The following is a 14,208-nucleotide window of genomic DNA, read 5'->3' on the forward strand; positions in this document are numbered from 1 at the left end:
AAAGTATTTTTATATCATATTCACGGTACTATTTCATTCTCTCTCTCATCATTGCTTCATATTAAAACTTTGATTCTTATTGTTTTATGTAAAATTTTAAATTCTTATATTTATAGTGGTAATTATATTTTATTTTTAAAATTTTAGCTTTATTGCAATAGAAAATTATGTTTGCAAAATTGATGTTAAAATTAATTATTAAAAAAATAATTTTTATTAAAAAATTTCTATTACTTTTTGTTAGATTTTTATTGACCGTGTGTTTTTTCTAGAATTTTTTTTTTTGGTAAACATGTGTTCCTATGACTCTTTAGTTGATTGTGAAGTTGGATTGGAATTTATAATCCCATCACCTTCCAGTTCCACCAAAGACCATCCTCAGCAGGTTTGAAAGATTTTCTTGCTGCCCAAGAGTCTGACGTTGTCTTGCTGCCCAAGGGTTTAATGATTCTAAGTATTGGTATTGGATTAGCAACTATATATTGATATCATGGTTTTAAATATTAGAATAATGTCGGCCAAATTAATCTATCATATTAGTATTGGTTGAGATCGATCTGGATTCCGTGATCCATATCATTTCGGGGTAAAACGGTGAAAAAATTGTACTTTTTTAGAAAAACAATGGTAAAACTGACCGATACATGTTGATACAATCCGACATGGATGGGTATTGAATCGATATCTATCGATACTGATACCGTCCCCTAAATCAATGATTGGTTTTGGTTGGCCAATTCAAATTGGGTATTGGTGAAAGAATAGGGGTAAAATTGTAAAAAAATCTTATTTTTTTATTGAAAAATGAGGTCAAATTGATGGATCTGACCGATACGAACCGATCTACCGATTCAAATTGGCACAAATACTCTGATACTTGATCTAGGCAAATTAAATAGTGATAGTGGCAGGCCCAGGCCCACACCTTCGCGCGAATGAGAAAGAAACCAGGGAAAAACTCTCTCTCTCTCTCTCTATTTAACAACCTGACCAACACACGCTACTTTGTACTTTTTGGGTACTGTTTCTCTCATTTTGTTTAACCCTTCTGGTCGTCTTGTTCTTCTTTCCATTGTCTGCGATTTCAAGGGTTTTTGTTCAATTTATCTCTTTAGCGTTTGTAATTGCTCTTTATCTACTTTTTGTGTGACGACTTTAGGGTTTTATTTTTCTCGCTCGATCTTCTCTTAGGCGCTAGCAATGACGGATCGATTGACTCGTATCGCCATCGTCAGCTCCGACCGTTGCAAGCCCAAGAAGTGCCGCCAGGAATGCAAGAAGAGTTGCCCCGTAGTCAAAACTGGTAATTTCAATTGGCCCACAATTGATATTCCTTCTTTATATTGATCAGCTTTTCAATTTTCCCCCTTTTCCGAACTTTTTTTTTCTGTTCGCCTGCAACTTCCGGTTCAGTTGATTGATTTTGTTAGGTATCTGTAAGTAGGCAGGCTAAGAATTTTTTATTTATTCATTTTATTTCAGAGCAGAATTTTGGGGGCTCTCAGTATTGGAGTTTTCTTTTTTTGAGATAAAAAAATTTCGAAGTATATGTACAATTTGTTTTGGTAAATTTTCTTAAGACAAAATCGAATGGGCGGATAGGGAGGTGTCTAACTATCTGTTTTTGACTGTATATTTCTGTTGCTTTTTGTTCAAAGACTTTTCTCTTATGCATCTAACAAGGAAATTTATTTTTTACTTGGTTAAGTTTGTATCATTGATGAGTGCAAACCGATGGGAAATTTATTGTTTTGGTAAATTTTCTTAAGTTTGTGTCATTGAAGGAAAATACATATCCCATCAAGTGGTAGAAGTTTGTTCCTGTCAGGCACAATTCTCCCCGCAAATTTATTATATTCATGGACGAATTGAACATGTGATTATGGAGTTTTCATGTTATATGTGGAAGAAATAGTTTGAAGAAAACTTTGATGGAGATAAAATTATATGTTTTGTGTGGACTCAGTAGCTAAGAAGTAGAGAGCTTAAGGTCCCTATGTGAGAGAGCATATACCTTCATGTATTGCTTGTATGGAAGCAGAATTGCCTGAGTTTGTCTTGTTCCAAAGTGCAGCTTTGGCATCCAATATGCTTGATGTTTGGTTTCCTGGTCAAGCATCTTACTTTGCTGATCATAAGTGAAGTGCAGTACTGGTATTATTTTATGTTATTTTTGGTGATACATGACTCTTTAATGTTACCTTCTTGTGGCCCTGTTGCAGGTAAACTATGCATTGAAGTTACTTCAGCATCCAAGATTGCTTTCATATCTGAAGAATTATGTATCGGATGTGGTATTTGTGTCAAGGTTTGTGAAACATAGTTTCTGTCTTTTGACCTTGATTATGACTATCAATGTGATTCATGTGATGAGTCAGTGAATTGTTTTCTCTCCTGGTCCAGAAATGCCCATTTGAAGCTATCCAGATCATAAATTTGCCAAAAGATCTGGATAGAGACACAACCCATCGTTATGGTCCAAACACCTTCAAGTTGCACAGGTTAGTGTGCAATCTTCTTTCTTCCTTCTTCTCATTTAGATGGCCAAAAAAAAACTGCGTTTTGTCAGCTCCAGTGCAAGATGGCTGAAAACTTCAAATACAGGTTGCCAGTTCCAAGACCTGGGCAGGTTTTGGGCTTGGTAGGAACAAATGGAATTGGGAAGTCGACTGCACTCAAAGTTTTGGCGGGGAAGTTAAAGCCTAACCTGGGTCGTTTCAATGTAATGTGTTCTCTTTGAATTACTTCTCTTGTATATATTCTTTCTTTATGCATTATCTACTAGCTCTGAGTATGTTTATTTTGCAGAATCCTCCTGATTGGCAAGAAATATTGACATACTTCCGGGGGTCTGAACTGCAAAATTATTTCACCCGTATTTTGGAAGACAATCTCAAGGTATACTTATGCAACTTGAAGACAGTGACATCCTATTCAATGACTTAAATCTGATCAAAACAACGGTGTGGTGTTTTTTATTCCTTTCCATGGATATTTTATTTCTTTTTAGGGCCAAACTGCATTTCTTCACTTTGTTGTGTTGGGCTCTGGGTAGGGCAGAGGTTTGCTTGTCTTCCTGTGTATTCTGGTGGGGGGGGGGGGGGGACGGGGGTTGACATATGAATGTCTTGTCAACCCTGGAGGTTGTGGCAATGTGACTGGTTTGGACTTTCATGTTCTTCATCTGGACCCTATGTGATGAGATCTTTAATTAACAGTGCTTGCTACAGGCTTAGATTTTGGTTTGTGGAGGCATCTTTCAAGATTAATGATGATGAAATTTGTCTTTGCAATTAAGAGCATATAATTGAATAAACATTTGTTCTCAAATGAATCGAGAACTGTTCTGTAGCAAGACACATATGATATGATGGAGATAAATACCTTGTGGATCCTTTCTGACCCATCTAATCCCTTCGTTAACTCTTCTTGTTAGCTTTTGATTAGATGAGGAAGTCATGGCATCTAAGCTGATAATATTGGTTAGAAAAAAGTCATGGTTGCACACAGGCCGCATGTTGAAGTAGGGACATAGTTGGCAAGAAGTCCAATGCTAGAATGATGAAATGTGGATGCTGTTTATTTTTAGTGGGCAAAAACTTAAAAATTCTACTAGCAAGGAGAAGGAGAAGGATGTATAGTTATATCAGAACTATATAGTAGATAAAACCAAAAAATTGCCATAGTCTAGTTCATCTTCCAATATTTAAATATAGAGCTTCTGATGGTGGAATTTCCAACATAAAGAGGATTACAGGTTCTAGGGGTTATTCCATGAGGGATTGAGGCACAAGGAGGGGCTATAGTGGAAAAATTTTCAGGTTGTACTATTTGTAGAGGAATGGAATGGTGGGTCAGATGCTGGGTTTGAGATGTACTGTGGAAGTTTGTGGTTTTGTTGTGCTTTCTAAATTAGATTATAGTGTTTGGGGGTTTGTGCTATGCTGTTTTTTGGTAGTTTGAGGCTTGGGTTCTGCTATGGGATTTTATAGCATTTGTAGACAAATGGATTTCTCTCTCTCTCTCTCTCTCTCTCAGTTCTTTCTTTTCCCCGAAATGTTCTTCATCAGTCCCCACACCTCCCCCTCCCGCTCCCCCTCCTGCTCCCCGGCCAAAAAAATAATAAAAGAAGGCCATAGTGTGTGTTAAGAGAGATGTGTGCTATTCTGTTTCTTAAGTGGTTCTGTCTGGGGATCCCTTTCCGGCTATTCTATTAGGGAAGCTGATGCAGTCAAGACCTCCCAATTGTGCATAGGGAGACCTATTTTGGGACTTGGGTGAGTTCTATGGGCTTTGGGCTGATTGTTTTGGTTATGTATTGTATTGGGCCATAATAAGTGCATAAAGTGGAGGTGGTCGGTACACGAGATTACTAGATGATGCTTATTTTGCTATATAGGATAAGTCTATTTCTTTATTTAGTATGAGCAATTAGGAGTCCAAGAAACGAATGGAATTAGGAATTTCAAAGGGCTACATATCTGTAAGCATCCCTTGCAATTAGACATGATTTGAGTAAAGAATTTTGAGTTTAAGAGCTTTGGAGCTGTTAGGCTGTGCGTGTAGGGTTGGTATTCCAGATCTTCCTCCTTGTTCTGATCAACTGTTTATTAGGTGTGATCTACCCTTTCTTTCTTACTCCTAGTTCTTCTTTTCTGCTACTGGAGGTAACCCTGTTCTGGCTTCTATTTTTGTTTTACTTGATGAGATACCCAGATGCATGAGAACGAAGGGACATTTTCAAGAAAGATTCATGAGGCTAAGATTGTTTACAAACATAGACGAGTTAGACGAAGGACAGGTCATCGTGACATTATGGGGGTGTATGCAAAGAAGAAGAAAAAGCCCCCACTTCGCAGGGCTAGAAATCAACGGCCAAGTTGTCATAGATTACAATCAATGCAAGGGGGACCTACTCGTTCTGCCTGAAGAAGACCAGGAGGGCTTCGGGCATCTGTTATAAATCACTCTTAACTGAACATACTTGCTTAAAAATTAGTATATAAGCTTCTGGTTAGTCTCTGTTTAATCCTGATTCCAAATTCTCAAGTTGGATAGCTGAAATGCTAGTTCTGGTAATACTGCTCTGTTTTCCTAGTGTTGCTCAGACTCTACTGTTATACTTAGAATTTGTGCTCTGAATTGTTTCAAATTTTGTAAGTTGGTATCATTGCACAAGTAGGCTGTTTGACCATAATTTAATCCCTACTGATCACTTTTTGTTTAATTATCTAATTTCTCCTATCGTATCTCTTATCTGTCCACATAATTTTGTATGGATTTTCTATTGATCCTGGTCATAATTTTCATTCCCGTGGTGAATTACTCAGTTAGAAGGATCAGGAGGAAAAGAAGAATTTGGTCTAGTTCACTTCTGAACCAGCTTGCTTGACCAAACCAGACCTACAGTTCAAGAATTGATCCGATCCAGTCGTCTTGGGGTCCAGTTGGGTTTTTATTTATCTATTTATTAATTAAATGGTTGAGTAATTTAAGGAAACTCCCAAAGCAGCTGTTTGATTGGGATTTCCATTTTTTTGGGTTGTCTTTTCTTGTTATTATAATGTTTGGACCTGATTAGGACACCTAGTCACAGCCTGCTGCTGGGAGAAGGTTCCCTTCTTAGTGTGGGTTCTGTGAATCTCAGGCCAGCTCTGGTGTATTTCTGGAGTGTTTACTTATGTGGATTCAGAAGTGTTTTTCTGTGAATTCATCAAGGGTCTGGTGGATTTCAGATTGTTAATCTCGTGGATACCTGATTGTTTTCTCCTATCTAACTTCTTTATCTCTCCATCGAATCAGAGCTCAGACTTCTGAAGTCTTATATCCCTACCTGGGATTCTTATTTCTGAAGTAGTTTCCTGTCCTCAGTTTCTGGTTTACGTTTGATTCATATCTTTGATTTGTCAGTGTTTAATCTTTGCTGTTTTCATGCGCCATCAAATTTCTTGATAAGTTATATTATAGTTCAGATTCTGCTTTGTTATCAGTTTTCTCCATCGATTTGAAGTCCTATTGCTGTTCAATTTTCTAGATTCTTGGATTCTGCTTATGATTTTTAGAATCCGACTTCCTGCTATTGTTCTTTTTACTGAGGTCGAGATCTTGCAATCCCAATTTATGTTGGGAGAGCAACATTAAGTTTATCGTCGTACTTGGTAAGCCAATTTAGATTGGGAGTTTTATTTGGAGTCTATTTCTTAATTTAATATTCTTGTTGATTAAGGACTAGTTGGAGGTCCTAAATTGTACTGGAATCATATTCGGAGTATTATTAGTAAAAATAAATGAGTTGTGTTGTTTTGGGAATTCTAGTTAGAGTCAAAGGGTAAAGTTTGTGTATGGACATAGAGATTTGGCCATTACCTATATAAAGCACTGTGAGGAGCATATTTTGTGTGGAATGGTTTGATGGAGGGCCCTTAGAGAGGAAAGGGAGCTTAGGGAGAAACCATAGTTGTCACGGCATCAAACCGATCCAGAGCGGTGGAGGGGTGGCTAATCGATTTGGCGATGAATCGCTTGTTATGGCGTTGCCATGGCGGTCAAATCGCCCATGTGTCATTTTTTATTTTTCCTATTTTCTAAAGTTATTTAGTATGCTACTTTTTTATTTCCCCTATTTTCTAAAGTAAATCAACATAGCCCTATCAAAATCACCCTGCATTTTAAAAAAAATCGACCGCCTAGTGAATCAGGCGTGACCTGGCGTCTATGGCGGTGCCATGACGATGCCTATCAGCCAATGGCGGCCGCCATTTGTGAGTCACATAAATCGTAGCACTGCCATGAACTTTTTTTTCCGCCAGGATGCCAAATCGCCGCCTTGGCGACGCCTAGGCGACACCATGACAACTATGGGAGAAACTATACTAGCAGGGGGGAGAAGGGGAAACACACACACACACACACACACACACACACACTAGGCGACGCCATGACAACTATGGGAGAAACTATACTAGCAGGTGGAGAAGGGGAAACACACACACACACACACTCTCACACTCACACTCACACTCACACTCACACTCACACTCACGTAGAGCTCTCAAAACCAAACATTTCTTCATTAACTTCTCAAATCTACCTTCTGCTTTCGATCGATTATATATATATATAGGAATGTCAATCGGTCAGGCCTAGCCAAGCGTAGTGGGCCCATGCCCTTGGATCGTGACCTACCTATTTAAAGAATGAGTCGGTCTCATGTTGGACTCAGTCGGGTTCCGGGTTTTACCTGGGCTTCTCCTAAGTTGGCTATAATTGGGCCTTAAATGGGGGTAATGCATCAATAAAGCCTTAAACATGCCTTAAACGGTTTCTAATGGTCTTAGATTTAAGATACTATAATATATTTTATTAAATCATCAATAATTTAGAAGAGCACTTAATTTTACCTAAAAATAATAATATATACCCTATTCTATCTGAAAAAAATCAAAATATACATATAAATTGTTAGGCTAAACGTGTCGGGTCGAGCCGGGCCAGTTGAGTGCCTGTTGGGCTTACCCTTTGCACTTTGTACTACATGTTTATAAACGGGCCGGGGTTGAGCCCGGCACATTTAATAATCAGTGCAGGCCAGGCAGGTCTTTAAATGGTCGGGCCCGCTCGATTGAATCGATGCGGGGCCTTGGTTGACACTATATATATATATATATATATATATAAACCCATCTCAAAATAGAAACCTATTCTAGACTAGGGAATAGTCCTAAAAGGAAACAAATTCAAAAGAAAACAGACAAACAAACTTTTATCTCCTTGCAATTGTTCGTATGCTGCCGCTACTATGAAAATAAAAGGCATGAAATAAACTAGTAAATTATTTCCAACCCTTGTTGGACCAAAACCCTGGGTTGGACCGGGTCTTTTTGGCTCTTGGCTTCCAAAGCAGGTCATGTTGGTCCGACCAGTCAAGTGCATTTGCCTCATGGTTTTCTTTTCTGGTTATGGTTAGGGGAATGACTCTCTTCCAAGTGGTTTGGTGGTTGAACCCAAAGTTTTTTGGTGGAGAAGCTCTTTGTCTCTTTCTCTTCAATTTTCTACACTTCTCTTAGGCCCATTGTCCTCAGGTTTATAAATGTGCCTGCACAGATGGTTTAAATCAAGATTTTGGATGTGAAACCCTATATAGGTCCCTACCATCTGGAAGATATGCAAGATTGTATTTCAAAGTAATATATTTATTTCAAGAAGTTTGCTCTTATTTTCTCAGAACCTCTTACTGCAATTACGTGTGTCATTGTTATCCCTAGTGTTAAAACATTGTACATTGTGTTATCCCACCCCCCCCTCTTCCCCACCCACAATAGAAAAAGAGAATCTAGAAATGACGTAGTTTGTTGTTCTATAGGCAATCATCAAGCCACAGTATGTTGATCACATTCCGAAAGCAGTCCAAGGCAATGTTGGCCAAGTGCTTGATCAGAAAGATGAAAGAGATATGAAGGCAGAACTTTGTGAGGATCTTGAGCTGAATCAGGTTATAGATCGAAATGTGGGGGATTTATCAGGTGGAGAGCTTCAGAGATTCGCAATTGCCGTAGTTGCCATACAGAATGCAGAGATATACATGTTTGATGAGCCTTCGAGTTATCTTGATGTTAAACAAAGGCTTAAAGCTGCCCAAGTTGTCCGGTCTTTGCTCAGGCCTAACAGGTCTGCCCTCTTACACTTAATTGTACATGGTCTTTATATGTTTTTGCTGGTTTCTTACAATCTGGACAGAAATTAATACCATACTCTACTGCATCATCTCTTCAGCTATGTCATTGTTGTGGAGCATGACCTTAGTGTCCTCGACTACTTGTCGGACTTCATTTGCTGTTTATATGGGAAACCAGGAGCATATGGAGTTGTTACTCTTCCTTTTTCGGTCAGAGAAGGAATTAATATATTCTTGGCAGGGTTTGTTCCTACGGAGAATCTGAGATTCCGCGAGGAGTCTCTTACATTCAAGGTAAAAAAATCCAGATCTTGGTTATGGACATCCCATGATTCATTGTTGGCTTGGTACTCACTTGTAGCATTTTTGCAGGTTGCTGAGACTCCACAAGAAAGCGCTGAGGAGGTCCAGACTTACGCCCGTTATAGATACCCAACCATGAGTAAAACTCAGGGTAATTTCAAGCTTTGTGTTTCTGAGGGGGAATTTACCGACTCTCAGATTATTGTAATGTTGGGTGAGAATGGAACAGGGAAGACAACCTTCATCCGCATGCTGGTATCTTTTCTTAGCATTTCCAAAATTCTTTCTTTTGATTGATGGTTATAAGAAAATCTCGCTTTGATTCCGTCCGCTTAGCTCCTCCTCCTCCATCGTCGTTGGTCCTTCATTTCGAGAGGTAGCGAATGAAGAAAGACAACGAACAAGGCAGTGGAGGAAGATCAGTGCGAGCTAGAGCGGATGAGAGTGAAGCACAGCGAAAGGGAGAGGGAGGTTTGCTTGGGATGGACTGTCACTGATACTGAAATGTCCATCTTGATATATTCCAGTGTCAACATTTTCGGTTTTAGCCTGCACATACATTCAGTTTCCACTTTGTATATTTGGTCTGATTATCTTAATTTTCTGACTACAGGCTGGTTTATTGAAGCCTGATGAAGTGGATGATTCTGATGTGGAAATACCTGAATTTAATGTTTCTTATAAACCTCAGAAGATCAGTCCAAAATTTCAGTCATCAGTCAGACAGTTGTTACATCAAAAAATACGTGATTCATACATGCATCCTCAGTTTGTGTCGGATGTCATGAAACCACTTCTAATTGAACAATTAATGGATCAAGCAGTTGTGAATCTCTCTGGTGGAGAGTTGCAAAGAGTTGCCTTGTGTCTTTGTCTTGGGAAGGTATGCAATTTTTCTCGTATCACATAAAGTATATACAAAACACTCCGTCAACTAAAACAGACACTCACTCCCCTGATTCCCAAATCTGGTGTTCTTTCGCTGAATCCCCGATCACGTGTATCCTCACCGGGTACATTTAGGTTCCTATGTAACCAATTCACAGTAAGTTTAGTTTTTATGTTTAATAATCATTTAAAAATTCTACTTTCCATATTTGAACTGAATTCCCATACAAGTTTCCATACTCAGCTAATAAGGAGCACAGTGACCTCAGGTCAATATTCCTTCCCAACTGACTAAGCTAGCATATTAGCCCAGCTCCCGATGCCCATGTAAGTTACCTACTCAACCTACAAAACCATCGATCCCAATTTTGGACTACTGGAATAGACCTATAGGTACTTAGCCCGTAATTACCTAACTGGATATGTATTGTCCTTGACTCATAAATGCACTTGGATGAGGTTTCCAATCATTGGTAGGTTCAAGACTGACATTTCACAAATAACCCTCTTCCCTACTTGAGTCGTGAATCATACCCTTGCATTATACAATCATCCCCGGGAAAATCGGATCACATGCTCACAGTTTACAGGGCATCCAGGACCAATCCATGTCTAACAACACTATTCTGTTAGGGCCAAACCGGTTGGCTGGTTCCCCTAGCAAAATAGGCTATTTTCAGCCCAACACTCTACCTTGCCTTTGGCAGGATTGTGCCAAGCAATTCCTGTTCCTGAATCTGAACCTATACCCTTTATTTTAATTATCTACACCCTAGGGACCAATTCCCAATTTCAGTTTGGTTTCTAGGATATTTCATTAGGTCAATTGGGTCTCAGTTCACCCAATTTGCTCCCTGGGTGTACCAGCTAAATTTTTTACTAGCTTCTGGGCATAATTGGGACTATGTTTATTGCATTCTATTCGAGTATTAAGAAGATTTGGTGTTATTTTTTCTTGTGGTTTAAGTTACAATTTATATAGATGTATTCTTGTGCCTGCACATCTTTATTTGTGTCGATGCATTGTACATTTTAATGTCAGAATGATGGGTTTTGTTCAAGTAGCATCTTGTTACTTATTGCATAATGCAATTTTGGTTTGAATATATATATATATATATATATAGGACTTCTGAATGAGTATTTGTCCTTACATTTCAAATTACGTGTATTTTGCAGCCTGCAGACATTTATCTGATAGATGAACCAAGTGCTTATCTTGATTCAGAACAACGTATTGTCGCATCAAAAGTCATAAAGAGGTTTATCCTCCATGCCAAGAAGACTGCTTTTGTGGTTGAGCATGACTTTATCATGGCGACCTACCTGGCAGACAGAGTTATCGTCTATGAGGGGCAACCATCAGTGAATTGTACTGCCAATGCTCCACAGTCCTTGTTGACTGGGATGAACCTCTTCTTATCTGTAAGTGTTACTTTTACCTATTCATTTTTTGTTTTGCTTTAATATTGTTGATTTAATCTACCATCATGATATTCAAGACCTGTTCATGATAGTTGGGATTCGACACAGCTTGTCACATCAGAAAAATGGGTGAGTTGATGTTTTTGAGGACACCATGCCTGTATACTGGTCAAGTTTCTGCCCAAAACAGGTGTTGGGTCCTTGAGAGTGCTTGAAAGTGACTAAAAAGATACATAAAATTACATAAATGCCATTAGATTCCATTGCTGTGAAATGGTATTTGTGTAATTTTGTAAAACTTTGAACTTAACCATTCCCAATGCTGAAATTTATCAAGTGAGATGGGTGTGGGTTCTTATCACATGGCCCCACCTGCATGCATCCAAGTCTGCATTATGGCAAATAAAACGGGACTTCATGACAAAATCAAATGTCACTAACAGGTCATATGTTTATATATTGGCTTCTAGTTTTGGTTGTTGTAGTGTAGCTGACCCAGCAAACAAGAAGATGAAAGTGAAATAAAATTACTGTGGAAGCACAAGTATTTGATTGTCTATGTTTCATTCTTGATATCTTTAGAATCATTTACCGTCATTTTGGCAACCTTCTTGTCTACTGGAAACTCCAAATGCAAACCATTCCCTAAACTATTTAAATTTTCCCTCTACCAGAAAAAACTAGTTTTGGCAGTTGCACACGTCTTAAAGAGTAAGAGGATTGGAACACCCGAATACTGCCAAATGCAAACCAACTACTCAACCAACTGTATCCAATCACTCATTTGAAGAATTCATGGTGATGGTTTTTGCCAAGCTCATGTTTTGCTTCATGTATTTGGTTGTCTTCTACATTTGTCGATGAGATTTTGTATCTTCCATAACTGTAAGAAGTAAGAACCAGAGAGTTGGTTGTCTTCTACATTTGTCAATGAATTTGTATCTTCCATAACTATAAGACGTAAAAACCAGAGAGTTGTTCTCTCTCTATGGTTTGGAACTCATCTGATTCGAAGTTTAGGAAGGGCTCTGGCTTTTGGTCTTTACTTGATACATTTTGACTTAATAGTGTTAAACTGCACAGGGTTTGGATAGATCTATGCAGTTAGTTTGGATTCTGGTTGTTTGTCATCAGGCATCTGTAGGAACTTCAACTTGAGCCAGTAGAACATTTTGTTGCTGATTTGCAACCCACTCCCCACTCGTATGAGTGAGCCCATAGCAAATAATCTCAGTACAATTGGATTTTTAGTAGGTTCTCAGTTTTGATTTCTGAGGGGCCATTGCCTACAGCAATGGTAGAAGGTTTAACATGGATAAATCTTTTTCATATTGTACATTAATCTCTAGATTCACTGCTTGGTAAACTATCATTTGACATGGACACTTTTCATTCTATTTTATGCAGCATCTGGATATTACATTTAGGCGGGATCCAACCAATTTTCGACCTCGAATAAACAAATTGGATTCAACGAAGGACAGGGAGCAAAAAGCTGCTGGGTCCTATTACTACCTTGATGATTAACCTAATTTCCCACAGGTTTATCTATTGAGCTTTGCTCCTTATCTTTCCTGTATTTCATAGTGTGCCGTAGAACAACATACTTGATGCCTCTCTCTCTCTCTTTCATAGGAATTCAACGTTTCTATAATAGTTTATGGGCATATCGTTCCTCATACCATGGAGCTTGGCCAGGCATTGTGATTCCAACAGGTCCATTGAAGAGGTCTTGTTTAATTGATTTGTTGGCAAGTCATTAGCCCTTTGTCATCACGACCCTCTTTTTGCCCAGAAATTTTCTTCTTTTCTCACCATTGGTTTTGTTTACACATTCAGGTGAGGGAAATCTAAAAATCACGTCCTCCTTTGTAATAGGTTTTATGTCTAACTTTCACTGCTTGCTGAAACTGTGCTTCTGAGAAAATGAAAATTTAAGCTGCAAGGTGAGGAAGTGGAGATTTGGGGTATGACCCGATGGTTTGACTTTTCTCCTGATTTTGAAGAGAACAAATAAGAGTTTTGACAAGGATTATTTATTTATATATATATATATATATATATTTATGGGAGTGTCTGAATGAGATTACACCAATTCCTATTCTAAAAAAGTAGATTGATGGGTAAAAATGGATTTTCAAATTTTAATTGAATCTTATAATTAAATGCATTCAACTCCATGAAGGATAGCAATGTAAAATCGATGGGGGAAGGAGATGAAGCTGTTGCAATATCCCTTTTTTCTCTGCTACTCTTTGCATTTTCTGTTTTTATTTTATCCCTCGTCTCTCTCTCGAGCTATTCTTGGGGCCCTGTTTATTAGATTCCGACAGTAAGGTTGGGGGCATTTTTTGAATTTTGAAACAAATTCTAGACAACAATTCCACGGGGAGGAGTTGCGGGACACGTTCACTGTTCCAACTTCAAACTCAACTAAAGATCTCTTTGCTGTTCAGGCCTACGTCTACACACCCTTTCTTGCTACCCCTTCCACTGTGTGTATCTTTGGGTATAGCGCTGTGTGGGCTAGCCCTGGAGTACTACTCACCGACAAGGGTTGGACCAGAGTCCTCACCGTTGGGAGAAAGAGGGGTTTTATATGGCAGTTACAAGGGCTAGACCCGGAGTGCTCAACGCTTATGTTGTAGATCAGTATAGAGTTTCTATTTCTTGTTGAGGCGATGGGTGAACCAGTTTAAGAGAAGCGGTTGATTCTTGTGGAAGGAGAGGATACGGGCTTAGCACATTATCGCTGGAGAACTTATTAGGTAGGAACTTGCAGGTAATTTAAGAACTAAAAACAAGAAGGAAAATAGAAGGCTGATATCAGGTAACAGAAGCATAATCAGAGGATGTGGTTTGAGGAGAGATGGCAATATGTTCATATTAGGCTCTTAAGAGAGGAATCACGAGATGGG

General features: G+C 38.7%; 1 protein-coding gene across 8 annotated transcripts; it reads left to right on the forward strand.

The window, feature by feature from the left end:
* Nucleotides 1–999: 999 nt before the first annotated feature.
* LOC122079817 (ABC transporter E family member 2-like) lies at nucleotides 1,000–13,319 on the forward strand. Of its 8 annotated transcripts, none has more exons than XR_006140542.1 (13): nucleotides 1,025–1,303; nucleotides 2,223–2,308; nucleotides 2,404–2,501; nucleotides 2,605–2,722; nucleotides 2,809–2,898; nucleotides 8,363–8,667; nucleotides 8,773–8,968; nucleotides 9,047–9,232; nucleotides 9,591–9,860; nucleotides 11,045–11,290; nucleotides 12,698–12,832; nucleotides 12,926–13,019; nucleotides 13,130–13,319. XR_006140542.1 is itself a non-coding variant. In XM_042646552.1 (12 exons), exons 2-12 carry the CDS (start codon nucleotides 1,201–1,203, stop codon nucleotides 12,815–12,817), a joined length of 1,818 nt encoding a protein of 605 aa, XP_042502486.1. In that variant the 5' UTR covers nucleotides 1,000–1,018; nucleotides 1,192–1,200; the 3' UTR covers nucleotides 12,818–13,319. The 8 variants fall into 8 exon arrangements, 4 of the variants coding, with proteins under 4 accessions (XP_042502486.1, XP_042502485.1, XP_042502484.1 ...); XR_006140543.1 differs by having other exon boundaries at nucleotides 12,926–13,006; XM_042646552.1 differs by adding an exon at nucleotides 1,000–1,018 and having other exon boundaries at nucleotides 1,192–1,303; nucleotides 12,698–13,319.
* Nucleotides 13,320–14,208: the final 889 nt, after the last annotated feature.

The sequence above is a fragment of the Macadamia integrifolia genome, chromosome 5 (genome assembly GCF_013358625.1).
Source record: "Macadamia integrifolia cultivar HAES 741 chromosome 5, SCU_Mint_v3, whole genome shotgun sequence".
Lineage (NCBI taxonomy): Eukaryota > Viridiplantae > Streptophyta > Magnoliopsida > Proteales > Proteaceae > Macadamia > Macadamia integrifolia.